We start from the raw sequence: 14,339 nt of genomic DNA on the forward strand, positions 1-14,339 counted from the left end.
CGTCGCGTAGATGTCATCACCCCCGTGGGACTCACCAGTCTCTGGAGGAGCTGCTGCTGCACATTGGCCTGCTCCCTTATAAAGTCCTGCAGGGTTTTCTTCAGGTTGGATTTGGTTTAAATCAAATTGATTTAAATCACTAGTCAGGAAGACTTGATTTAATCATGGATTTCTACATAAAAGTGCGTTCTTGTTGGTTGTTATAATAACCTTAATACATATTCTTCACAGGTAGAGGAACTTCATTAATATATTCCCAAACTGGATCTCTTTTATGGCCTGCTGCCATTATAGGTTTTCCCTTCTAGTGAGAGAATGGTATGGTAGATCTCAAGTCAATGAAGGCTACACTCAGAAAGACCTCTGGAATATGCTGCTCAAACAGTTTCACTTTTGTTTCTACTGCCTATTCCTCCCTTCTCACATTTATCTCCAGACTTCTCGTTGTCCAGATCTATTCCTCCCCCAACAATCGTCTATTCATTGAACTTTTTGAAACTTTGCACTTTTAGAGAGTGGAAAGGGATTGATTCTGTGTACATAAATTTGCAGGGGGACAATAGGCTTGAGATCTGTTATTTCTCACCTCTATTATTTATTTAAAAATATTTTTGCTGTTAACACGCATGTTACCTCTGGAGACGCAAATCCACAGTTTGAGAACTGCAAAACTAAGCATCTCTGATGGTATCTTCTAGACTTAGCACTGAGTCCCATTGGGTAGATAGAAAAATTAACCTAAATAATCTATACAGAAGCCCCTGGAACCCCATAAGATTGGGTCCCTAATCCATGAACTATTGGAACTATTGGAACTCATTTACAAAACTTTGCTCAAACATTAAATGAATATACTGTCTCATACTATAGAATTAATAATCCCTATTACATTATAGCTCAAAGATATCTCATCATGGATCTGAATTAAAACTATCTTTAGAAAGATTTTTTTTTCCTCAAAAAGCGTTTTATAAAAAAAAATCTGATTTTAATTTAAAAAATCTGATTTAAAAAGAATGTTTGTTTGTTTGTTTTAAATCATTGATTTTTATCTACCCTGGTTTTCTGTTGCTCCACTTGCCAGGTGAGTAAAGCCTGCCTCTCTAGCTGGTGGGATTGCTGAAAGGCTTGCAGCACCTTCCAGGGAGGGATAGCTCAGTGGTTTGAGCATTGGCCTGCTAAATCCAGGGTTGTAAATTCAATCCTTGAGTGGGTCACTTAGGGATCTGGGGCAAAAATCAGTACTTGGTCCTGCTAGTGAAGGCAGGGGGCTGGACTCGATGACCTTTCAGGGTCCCTTCCAGTTCTACGACATAGGTGTATATCTCAATATATTTTTTGCATCTCCTCCTGCTGCTTCACTAGCCACTGCAGGGTCCCCTCCATCTCCAGGTCGTCAAACGCTTGCGCTGGCTTGAGATCCCAGACAAGCCCCCATGTGTAGCAAGTCGTAGTGGGCCCCTCTGGTTTCTGCCCCTGCTTCCCTCAGGTTGGTGCAAACACCAGTGCTCTTTATTTATAGCTGTTTCCCACCACCACCTTACTATCTATGTACAGGTTTTTCACAGTCAAACTTTGCCCGCAGCAGACTAGAGCGCCCCACCCCTCTCTGTGCCTGGCCTTTCTCTTCCCTCCCTCCTTTCTCTCTGGCTTCCTGCGTGCCAGCCTTTGTAGACCCTGGCTAATTCGGCTGGCAGCTGTTTCTCATTGCCAGATAGGAATAGGGCTCTTCGACCAGCCCTAATTCATTCCCCTTGATTGGGGCTGGAGTTGCGGGCTGCAGGGACGTGCTAGCCGCTGCTTCTCGCAGCTCCCGTTGGCTGGGAACAGCGAACTGCAGCCACTCGGAGCTGCGGGGGGCTGTACCTGCAGACTGTCAACGTAAGCAAAACGTCTCGTGGCCCACAATGAGATTACCCTGATGGGCCATATGCGGCCTGTGGCCCACAGGTTGCCCACCACTGATGTATGGTGATTATCATTTGATAAGGCTCTTAATATTCCCAAGTATCAGTAGTCTGGGTATACATGTTGTTTGAATTATAAAGGATGAAATACCTTAAATCTGTCACTAGACTATCTTTGTACCATCAACATAGTATTGCCAGATTGAGACCATTCTCAGTGAGATACTTGAAAATGCTGACAGGCCTCTGTGTGTGTTCCCCCCCCCCCCCCCCCCCCACCCCCGCAAAATCTGTTTTGGCTGTCAATTTTCTTCCTGACCATGTTATATCTAAGGAGCAGTTTGTGTCCTTACAAGCATTCAGCAATTCCAGTATAACACCTATTTTTTTTAAAGAGACCCAATTTAAAAATCACTCTTCTTTGAATTTTTTTATTTAGTATTGCTTCAGATAACACTTTCTTAAATCAGAGATTACACTGTGACTGAAAGCAATTAGACAAAAAGGCTTTATCCACTTTGATTACATCATGTGGGGATACTTCCAGGGTTTCCCCTGTATAGTCAGTCAGTCTTACATGTTTATGTGGGCCTTTTACACAGCAACAAGGGGCGAGAACCCGTTGGAGAAGAAAATAAGAAAATGGCTGTAAAACCTCCACAATTGGCAGTGGCAGTTCGGAGCAGGTGTCGTACCTCAAAGTATTTCTAACTTTTTTAATATAAATGTCTAGATTTCAAATTCACCATCTCTTTAGCATCATGACATTGGCTTTCTGTAAAATCCTGCACTGCTTTTTAAATCTGTATAGTGATTCAGTGTACTTAGCTGACCGCAAATTCTTAGTTGCCCAATGAGGTCTGAATTGGCTGGTTATCTAATATGTCCAAATTCTTGTCTTAAATTTAAAAGTTTTGTAGATATACAAATGATCATTTATATGATGAATGGCCCAATTCGCAAAGATAAAAGGAACACTTATTGTGTAATACCAAGTGATGTGCTCAGTGCCCCACTTATGCTGGTAATCTAGGGTATTAAATACATTTCAGTATTTTTCGTTCATCTTTTAAATGAGCTATTCTAAAGCACCCAATACTATTTTGTGGAAGATGCTAAATATTTTGATGTCTTGTTTTGTGCTGTCCCTAGAATTAAAACTGTACACTTTATGATGTGAATTGGCTTTCTTTGAAGGGCTTCTAGGAAAAAAATTAGATAATTTGTGGTCTGTTTTTTCTTCATATATGCTTTTGTAAGGTCTAATATTACATCTTTTTAAAAAAATTAAATTTGAGTGTCTGATTTAGTGGCAAGAATGAGGACTATTAGAACTGGAGATTCATAGCTGCTTCATAGGTTTTCTTTAATTGTAATATTCTGAGTATCATTCATATATATTAAATGTATATGAAAATAGAAAACTAGTAGCAATGAGTACAGTTTTAATCCTAGCAATATGTATATTGCTGTTAGTTTTCTGTTTTCATTTGACACACTTAGTGTTTTTTTCTCTTTCTCTTTCTTTCTCTCTCTCTCTCTCTCTCTCTCTCTCTCTCTCTCTCTCTCCCTTGTGAGTAGAAACTAACGTGCCTTTGCATTGTTTGATTGCTTTTCTATAAGAATTGGGCCAGTGAGGGAAAGAGGATTTAACTACAAATTCTGTAGAGACAGTTGATCGTAGGGCATAAAAAATAATCTTTTTGAGACTGAGACTGACTGCCTAGATGTCTCTGTGTTGTTGTCATCTTCCTTGATGACTCTTGCGTTCTTGTCCACATTTAAAGGATGTCTATTATCATTCTCTGGTGACACCTAAAATAAATAATCAAGACTGGTTCTGCTAGTTCTGGGCAAACAAGATTTTTAAAGGTAATTTAAAATTCATATAGGCCAGTGACTTAAATTTGGAATTGACAGAATTTTCCCAGTTTGACATGAGTCAAAGTATTAATGATTAACTCTAAGCAGGATAAACTTAACATTTCTAATATAACAAATAACACTTTTGTATAGCATAATTTTTCAAATCATTGTCCGTAACGTTTACTAAAAACACCTCTGACTAAAACTTGGGGGTGGGTGGGACTGGGGGAGGGCGGCCCGGGTGCTGGGGGTGGGGGCGAGTTGGCAGGGCCAGCAGGCTCCCTACCTGGCTCCGCGCCTCCCCTACAGCAACAGAGTTTGGGTGTGGGAGGAGGCAGGAGATTGGGGCACAGGACGGGGTGAGGCAGGCTTTGGGCGGCTCTTACCTGGGGGGGCTCCCCAGAAGTGGCAACCTCCCCCTTGCTCGGCTGCTAGGCAGAGGCATGGCCCGGCAGCTCTGCGTGCTGCCTCTGCCCAGAGTGTTGGCCTCGCAGCTCCCGTTGGCCGGGAACCACAGCCAATGGGAGCTGCGAGGGTGGTGCCTGCAGGCAGAAGCAGTGCACATGGCAGAGCTGCCTGGCCACGCTTCTGCCTAGCAGCTGAGCCAGGCGGACATTGCTGCTTCCGGGAAGTCCACCAGGTAAGGGCCACCCACAGCCCTCCTCACCCCGTCCCATGCCCCAGCCCCCTCCCACACTCAAACTCCTCTGCTGCTGGTGGGGCGGTAGCCCAAGACTGCCCCAGCAGCTGCCGGTACGACTGCCACAAGGGCTGCCTGAGCTACCCCGGAGCCAGGTGCACCAGCTGCTGCAGAAGTCATGGAGGTCATGGAAAGTCACGGAATCCATGACTTCCGTGACCTCTGTGACAAACTCGCAGCCTTAATTAGGATGGTAGCATTTAAGAGTCCCAGTCATCGGGGCCTCATTGTGCTAGATACTTTGCAAATGCATAACAAAGAGACAGTCACTTCCTCAGAGAGCTTACAATTGAAGTATATGATTAGAGACAACAGTGGATGCAACAAGCAGAAAGAGGGAGCGCAAGGAAATAGCCAACAAAACCAGTGATCACAGTTCAGCAACTTCCCTAAACATAGTCAAGTTTTTTTTGTAGGCATCACGGCAGAGGAGAGTTTTAAGGAAGGATATGGGAGACATTAAGATGGCTTTTCAGATATTTAGCGGAGATCCTTCCATGCCTCTCCTCAAGCATGGAAGGAACATAAAGATGTTGGTTTGGAAAATGTAACAATGACAGAGCAGAATTTACTCCTGGGGGAATTCTGCATGTGCGCAGAATTCATCTTTCCCGCAGATTTCTTTGCTTTCTCACAGAAAAATGACTTTCTGACAGGGAAGCAAAGGGAAGCTGCAAGAGCAGTCTCGTACCACTCGCTAGCAGTGCAGGTACATTTTAAGGCACCCTGAGCACCTGGCAGAGAGGTAAATCACCATGGGGCTGGGGACACCCCAGCCAGTGGCTCTTACCCTGAGGCAGGATCAGCTGCTAGTCCTGTCTGGGCTGGAGGCAGGAGAGGATGGGACGACTTCTTCCCCTGCAAGGAGTGTCTGGGACTGTGTCAGACCCACCCCCAAGAAACCTCCCCCCGGCTGCTGGAAGTGCAGCATCCTTTCCTGCTTCATGCCCCCATTGCTCCTCAACTGTGGGGGGAGGGCTCACTATACAGGGAACTGCTCCCCCATCCACCCAACCCCCATGCATCCGGACCTCCCATACCCAGACACCCCTGCCAAGCCTTAGTGAGCACATTCAGAACACCCCTAGCCCTCCATACCTGCACCTCAACCCCACTGAACCTCAACCCCTGCACCTGGAGCCACTCTGCACCCAGACCTCCTGCCTCTGAACCCCCACCCCTGCACCCAGACCACCCCCCACTGAGCTCCCTGCACTCAAACCCCCACCCTGATGCCTCACCCTGAGCCCCCACTGACCCTCGACCCCACCCATGCTCAGACCCTTCCACTGAGCCCCAACCACCTTCACCTGGAAGCCTCTGCAGAGTCGCATTGCCCCTGCATCTGGAAACTCTCTCCCTTCCCCTCCCTTCCCTTCACGAACCTCTGTGCATCCAGATCTCTCTTCCCCCCCCCCTCCCCCACTGGGTTGCCTGCACCCAGATTGTCCCCCCACACTGAGCCTGCCTGCCCCACACCTGGCGCAGAGGGGCAGGGCCCCAGGGTGTTTCTGGGGCAGGCCCAGGCCTTGTGCTTTGTCCGGGTTGGGTTGCGCCTCACCGCTGAGTCCTTGTCCTGGGGGTGGGAGGCTGCAGGGTGATCTCCCACTTTCAGCAAGCCAGTGGCCTGTGCTCCCCACTGCCATGCTGGAGCCTCTGCATTTATTTATTGACAAATAAAACTTGCAGAATTTTAAAATATTGTGCATGGAATTTTTAATTTTTTGGTGCAGAATGCCCTCAGTAGTAAGAATTGAAAGATGACATCTTGATGTCCTAGTCAAGATAATGGGTAGATTGGGGGTAGGCTGTGCAGGGCATTAAAAATGAAGACTTACTACTGTAATTTGCTGTTCTGACTAAACAGCACGTTTTAAACTGCCTTTTATAGTCCCTTCCCTGTATATGGAGGTGGCGGTGGGAGGAGCTGTGCAATGCTAAATTGTGTTCCCTGATCATTTTAACTTTTCTGTAATGGAATCTTGGAAGGGTAAATGAGGTAGTACCTTGTTTAAGCAAGATTTTTGAACTGAAGGGATCACTTCTTCCAGTTGAAGTATCACTTGAGAATATTTTGAGGGCTAGAAGAATGACAACCTTGTCAGTCTGATTCTAGAATAGAGCTGTGCTTTATACTAAATCTAAATTCTAGTCTATTTATTGAGTGAGGAAGTTTAGGCTGGAAATGCTGGGCTTATCTTTTTACAATGAAAAAGCATCATGGTCAGTCAAGAAACAAGAAGGAACCTCATTTTAATATTCAAAGGATGATACCCATAATTGTGCAATATTCATTACCCCCTGTTGCTATGCTGACATATTAACATTCATAGGGAGCTCAAGTCCTAATCTGGAATTTGAACTCGGCCTCTTCTGGTCCAGAGACAAGAGTTCTATCAGTTGAATCAAATTGAGAACTGTAGATCACTTTAAAAATCTTTGGAAAGGGGTAATCCTTTTCTGCGTGCTAGTAAGCAGTTGATGAATGCGCTTTTTGTAGCCTGAGTTTTTGTATGTTGGAAAAATTATTGTATAACATAAATGAGTAACTCTTTGGTTTTTGTCTCCCATAGGTTGGTATGTGGTGTGGCAACTGTTTTTATCTAAATTCAAGTTCCTGAGAGAGTTGATAGGAGACACAGGATCCCAGCAGGGGGATAATGAGCCTTCAGAGTCTGAAGCTGAACAGGAGACTCCACCCACTCCACAGAGAGGTAGACCGAAATCAGCACGGCAAAGAAGGGCACCAGCAGAAGAAGCAACTTAAAAAGAGTCCTCTGGGCATTCATTAGTGACCTATGAACAGATTAAACACTTCTGCTGCACTGTGTGATTCAGCAGTTTGGTTTTACTGAAAACAATGGACTGCAAAAAAACAAATATCTGTGAACCTTTACTTTTGGTTTTCAGATATACACTACTTTAGTAGCGGTTCAGGAAGGGCTTTAATGGTAAGCCATATAGAACTAGAAAAAAGAAGGTAGGGGGAGAATCTCTCTGCCTGAAAAAGGCTGAGCTGCTGTAGCTCCTACCCCTGCAAATAGATGCTGTTTGCTGGTCCATAGGCCTAGCCTTTCCATTAGTCTGAAGGTGGTAAGCATCTCGGACTTGAAATGGTTGCTAACTTATTTTTATTTCACAGCACTGCAACTAGTTGTAGTAAAATTTAATTTTATTTCTGTATTTCATTCAGCTATATAAATATATATATATTCTTCAATTTGTCAATGCATGTAAACTTGAAAGATGTTCAAAGGATATCCTGCTTGCACGGTATTCTAAAATGAGGTTTAGTAACCTTTTCTATACATGAGAATTAGTACTAGAGACGCATGATGTGGAGGTTGTAACGATCTCCTTAAAGAAAAACGTAATCAGGTGACCATACCCGGTTTCTTGGTTTTGACACAAGAAGGGTTACAGGTAAAACTATTCTGCTAGACTTCTGTGTTTTTGTCATCTGAACCTCTGACTCCATTTTTACTGGAGATGGGGAGGTGCAGCATGGGTTAAGTATCTTCACTGTTCAGTATCCTAAAGTGGCAAACACAGTTCTAACTCACTTTAAAATGTAAACATTTTTACATCAGGTATTTGATACCAGATTTTTTTTCTGGTGCCATTATTATGAAGAAATTGTGACCAATTTGGTGGACACCACTTTAATAGTGTTGTAGCAATGTGTTTAGTACCTCATGTTTGGTGGTGGTTACTGGTTTTATCAGCAGTTTAGCAGATTCTCCCAGTTCTTCAGTACCTGAATTGTACTCCAGGTGAACATCCTTTTAATTTAATTTAAATTTTTTTTTGCATTGTACTTCAAGCAAAATGAAATCCCACATTGCAGCAATCTAGCAACTTTAAACTAGTGTTTGATGTGTATCAAACAAGGAAGAATAAGCAGGTGCTGCCTCTGAAGGGGGGTGTTGGGGGATGAAGCTACAAAAAGAACAGTCTGTGTTTTGGGACAAGCTCATCTGACTTCCTTTCATAAACTTTGGATGCATTTGTTGATTTGTTTAGTTTCTCCTTAGTGGTTTTCCATGCATTCAGATTCTGCTCTACAGGAAAATGTCTTAAAACTACAAACTATGGAACCTACATTGGTGGACAAACTCTCTTGAACCTCTAGTGACAATAGCAATGCTTAGCTCTTTGATAGAATAGACTCTTATGTCTGGGAGAAGAGCACATTTTTACTGCCTTTATATTCTAATTTATCTGTGGATATTGTTTGAAAGCTAATGTTAGGATTTGAAGATGACAGTATTCACTGAAATATACCACAAACAGCTGACATAAACATTCTTCCTGATGTGTCAGGGTTAAAATATGTAATGGATGTCCTGACCCTTCCCTGCAAGTTCTATATTCTTTCTTTGTTTACCAGCATGTATGTACAAGCATGCTTTATTACGGATTATACTTTCAAGCATGGTTACACATCAGTTTGCACATATCCTCTAAACACACGTAAAACCTATTAATAGTTTTTCCTATTCCATACTTCCTGTTGGTAAGAATGGGAACTGGAAATGGCTATTGATTAAGGTAATATCCCCATTGTATTCAAATTGATCAACCACATTGTTTCCTTTTCCTGCTTGTTTCAAGTGTTTGCCTGTAGGACATATAAACTGTATAGTCCATTTGATGTACAGTATACCTTCAACCTAACCGTTCTAAGCAGATTTTGGAGCATTTTTCTTAATCTTTTCATTAAGAACATACATTTTGTACACTCTCATTAATTTTAGTCTGCAAAAGGTCTATAATCTTGATATAAAGCATTCATACTATATGTACATTTCAGTTCTAACTGAAATATAAGTACACATAGGAAATACACATACAGCAAAAAGCTGACATTTCTAATCTCTCCTGCTGAAAGAGGTAATAGAAACCCACAGGCAGTCTCTAATTTTAACAGCTGTGAAGAAATGTGAAATTACAGCAGTACAGATACCCAGCAAGGCAGCACTCAAAAGCCCTTGCGCCTTATGCCTTGAGTAAGTTGATGAGGGAAACCCAAGTAAGTTTCAATGCTGACACTTTTATCTGGAAGTATGCAATAAAATGGAAATTAAAACTAATGAATATAGAACTCTGGGAAGCAAGTTTGTCCTGCCTTTCTGACCAACCTTTTTTTCCTCACCAAGTGTACATTTCCCCCACATGGAGTTCATCTATTCTGTCATTTTGTGAAAAATAGCCAACACTATTGTATTAATAAGGCTGATGTGACTTACTTGCCAGTAACACTAAATCCACCTATAACATTACATTCATGCTCCTAGTAGCAGCATGACAACAAGGTTTATATTATAAAGATAGTATGAGTTGTGGAGCTTTGGTAATGAAGATGTCAATGTATAATATGAATAGGAGAAAATAAAAAGGGTTTTCTGCACATGTCCCATGTGGAAACTTCTGCGTATTGGGGTTTTACACACACCTACAAGGGCGTATTTATGTGAAAGTGTGCATGTGACCAGGTCCAAGGTATTAAGTTTTACCAGTCCAATAGAACTCATGTTCTTGTCTTCAAAATATTTTGTTTTGGACTTTTTTTAACAGTATACATCTAAAGTATTTTAGTTGTAGCTGAGCACTTAGTTTTTAATTAAGTAATACAATTCTAAAAAACCTTTTTGTAAGGCAAAAATATAAATGACTTCATCTTTGTTTTAATTAGATTTATTTTTAAATATATATGCCTTATTACAACCATTCTACTGAATATACTTGTTGGTTTGGGTCTATTAATTTAAAATATATTCATATCACTTTTGTGGCAATGGTTGAGTGAGCAGCAGTTATCTGCTTTGTTTATGAAACACTTTATTTGAAAAGGCTACTGCCAGGGATTGTAGAACAAGCACATAATATAGGCTGGTTGAAAAGAGTAGGTAAATAATGGCTACAAATTCAGGAGAAAACTGAGGACAGTTGCATTCTTGTAGGATTTTTTTTATGAATATTGCATAATTCAGACCTGTTAGGAAGCCATTATGATTTTTATCATGGTTATTTAACACCTGCCCACAAGGCTAATTCTATGCAGTTCATTCATTAAGCACTGCTGCTGTAGCTATTTGCAGTAAATGCTATATACTGTGCTGCAATCAGTGAGCAATTTGCTGCTTAACGTTAGGTTTACACTGACCTAGACCTGTGTATGTTTCAACTTCAGTTTGTTTGGAAACAACCAGAATAAAGAATGTGTTTAATGTAGTCATTTGTGTTCTCAGTGTTAACTGTTAAACATACTGTACCTAATGCTTATGTGGTTTGTCTGTATTCATCATGTTAACTGTTCTTTTAAACTGACTGCACAGATAACTTAACAAAAACAAAATAAAATAGACTTGATATGAGACCTCTTGTGGTATATGAGTTAATATTTTTGGAGGAGTGTTGGTATCTCATTTGCAAAGTATTAAGGTGGCTCTTTAGTTAGAGTGCAGAACAGTATGTAATCAAACCCAACGGTCAGATTTCAACTGTTATAATGGATGCAAATAGTTTGAATCTATAAAAATAGCCAACTGCTTAATTAAAAAAAATCAATATCTCTAACTTTTAAAACAATGAATATTCCCTCAAATTAGAAATCGACACCTGTTCCTTTAGCACTTTTTCCCCCTCTTCATTGTTACTACACTTTAGTGTGGCTCTATATAAGGTTGTTTACCAGTACTGACCTACTAGCTTCATTTAAAACAAAAAACGAACACAGTATAGCATGGGGGTGGTTTTTTAGATTGAAAGTGGAAGCACATTTGGGGGTGGGGTGAGGGAGAGAGTGTAGTCTTGTGACTAGAACACACAAGTTGGGGAGTCCTATGTTGTGTGTCTGCTCTCTGACCTCTAAGGCAAGCTACAATTTCATTCCACCTCACTTTTCTCATCTGCAAAAATGGACTAATGCAATGCAGTGATATTGCACTTTTGAGGAAAGATGGTTGTGCCAGAGCAACTCTGATACTTAGGCCTGGTCCCCACTAACCCCCCACTTCGGACTAAGGTATGCAAATTCAGCTACGTTAATAACGTAGCTGAATTCGAAGTACCTTAGTCCGAACTTACCGCGGGTCCAGACGCGGCAGGGAGGCTCCCCCGTTGATGCCGCGTACTCCTCTTGCCGAGCTGGAGTACGCGGCAGGGAGGCTCCCCCGTCGATGCCGCGTACTCCTCTCGCCGAGCTGGAGTACCGGCGTCGACGGCGAGCACTTCCAGGATCGATTTTTATCACATCTAAACCAGACGCGATGGATCGATCCCAGAACATCAATTGCCTGCCGCCGGACCCTCCGGTAAGTGTAGACGTACCCTAGGATTCTTGGATTTCCTTGCCCCCCAGTCACATATTTTCAAGTCTAGGTGTGAGGGGAAACTCCACTGGTGCTGTTGATCTGTGCCCTACTCCCAGCAGTGGAAGAGTGTAAAATATCCGTGCTGATTCCTTTGGATTTGTTAGCAGTCTTTGACACCGACCATGAAAGATACGGTGACATTTCTTCAGTCTCTAGCAGGATGCATAGAAAGACTCTTGCGTTAACTCCACTCCTTTATCTGAGCAGCCCCACAAAGGGGTTTGATAGTTTTTCTTCCCTACAGGTACTCTTGTGTGGAGTGCACTGCATTACAACTTGTCTTCTGTGCTGTCCAGTGTGTGTGGAGGATCCAGTTAAAGTACTATATGGGGTTTTGGGGCGAGGTTTCTTTTGGCTTTGTTTTGCTCAGTATACAAATTGTTTTGTCAACTTTGTCTTACTCTACATTGGTGTGGAGAGTTGTGTGTGTCAATATAAAGAACAGATGATAATAAGTCTAAAAGTTTGAAAATATTTTTTAAAATTGCTTACTGTGTGTATAGGCCAAGACATTAGTGTATTTTGCAACTTCTGAATTGGTTGCACAATTCATTCCTTCTTATGGAATTGTTGCATCAGACTCTAAACTGTCATTTTAAAAAACTTGTTTTACTGTAATGATTGTGAATTAAAACTTTCCAATTGAAAAGAGTGTAAATTGATACTATATTGTCTTCCTGAGTCTGCAGGCAGCCTGAAACAATTACGAGAAAGGAGGTGTGAAGTGACCTTTTTTCATTCCCAGTGGGTTGTTAACTCTGAAACCTAGGTCTTGAAAGCTAAGCATAATTGGTGGTTTTCAGGTGCTGGGTATGTGGATACACTGACTTCCAAGCATAAAAGGTGGCAATAATTGATTTGGGCTTGGTCTACATTTAGTTTAGGTTGACATAGCTATGGCACTCAGGAGTGTGGATTTTTTTACACCCCTGAGTGCCGTAGCTATGTCAACCTAACCCCGGATGTAGACACAACTAGGTTGACAGAAGCAGTCTTGTGTCGACCTACCTGTTATCTCTCACTTACATCTTTGTAGCCTGTATCTGTTATTCAGTTAGGCAGCCGTAGCTGCGCCATGATAGCTGTGTGGCTATATTCCCCATGTGTAGACGCAGTCTGGGCTTCAAACAAAAGGGAATTGACAGGATAGAGGTTTAGGTAGACCTGAGGGAGGAGAAGAAATGGCCAAGATGTAGTCAGGTGAGGTGCCTTGAAAATGAAGAAAATTCTGTGGGGAAATAGAGAAGCTAATGCAGGAATCCTAGATTGTGGGATGTAGATTTGATTCTTCTGCAGAGAGCTGAACCCACGGGAGTGAATAAGGTTACCAAAAGGGAGCTGGCTGATGTGTGTGTCCTGAAAGTCATAGATGGGGATGAGGGGTTGAAGTGACCTGAGGAGCTACTGGAGAGCTTAAAAAGCAAAATAAGAAACCATAGTCTTGGACGCCCAGGAATTAGAGAACACAGATGAGTAGGAAGTGGGCCAAGGCACTAAAGGTGGCAGATTAAGGAGACATAAGCCTGTTGAATCTGCAGGAGTAGTAATTTGTGACCTGAGTGAGAGCAGTTTTAATTCAGCAAGAGTATACATCCAGAAGTTAGGCCTTTTGAAATTTCAGACTTCTGGCATGACCAACTAACACCTAGCTCTTACATAGTGCTTTTCATCAGTGGATCTCCTTATAAAGGAGGTTAAGCATCATTATCCCTGTTTTCCAGATAGGGAAACGGAGGCAGAGGTGAAGCAATTTGCCTAAGGTTACCCAGCAGGCCATTGGCAAATCCAAGAAGAGAAACTGTTTCCTGACTCCCAGTCCAGTGATCTATCAAGTGGGCTACACTGCCTCCAACATGCAAAATGGATGCTGTGTAAATACTAGCCTTACGGGGGGGGACTCAGCTCAATAAAGATGGCCTATCTAAAATGTATGGTCTGTGCTTTGTAGCACACAGGTCATATCTTCAATAAAAAAGAAAAAAAATTCACACTTGCTATTTGGCTGTTATATGCTCCCTAGGCTGTAGGCATCTGTGGTATGTCTATCATTTCTAGTAGGCATGCACACTGCAACCAGGACTGCTTGCTTTAGGTTATTTGAGTGTTGTCAGCTGTCTCAACTTTCCAAAACAGAGAAGAGACATGGGTCCTACGCCATAGTCCTATCTGAACTGTGTGTATCTGTGAACCACCCTTCCCACAGTCAGTTTTGCGTATCAAGATTTATTGCTGCACTCAGAACAAGACAGAGTGTATTTATTTTATTTGTATGCATAGACCTGCACCTAGAAGTCCATGACTGTAGAAGCTGCTTAGCTATGTTAATGGAATAATTTATTGAACTAGAAATTATGTACAGTATGTACTATTTATGTATTGCATTCTTGGTGTGGCTAATCAGAACAGATAGAAGTTGTCAGGGCATAGTCTGTAGGGATCAATTTCCTCTTGGCTACACTAGAGGATTCTGGCATGGCAAGAGGCTGCTGT

General features: G+C 42.2%; 1 protein-coding gene across 1 annotated transcript in view; it reads left to right on the forward strand.

The window, feature by feature from the left end:
- SMIM13 (small integral membrane protein 13) overlaps positions 1–10,852 on the forward strand; it is an 18,896-nt gene extending 8,044 nt beyond the window's left edge. The window contains exon 2 of the mRNA XM_005305188.4: positions 7,047–10,852. Coding sequence (XP_005305245.1) covers positions 7,047–7,240 — 194 coding nt within the window. The 3' untranslated portion in view covers positions 7,241–10,852. The remainder of the gene's footprint in view (positions 1–7,046) is intronic.
- The last annotated feature ends 3,487 nt before the right edge of the window (positions 10,853–14,339 follow it).

Source organism: Chrysemys picta, chromosome 2 (genome assembly GCF_011386835.1).
Source record: "Chrysemys picta bellii isolate R12L10 chromosome 2, ASM1138683v2, whole genome shotgun sequence".
Classification (NCBI taxonomy): domain Eukaryota; kingdom Metazoa; phylum Chordata; order Testudines; family Emydidae; genus Chrysemys; species Chrysemys picta.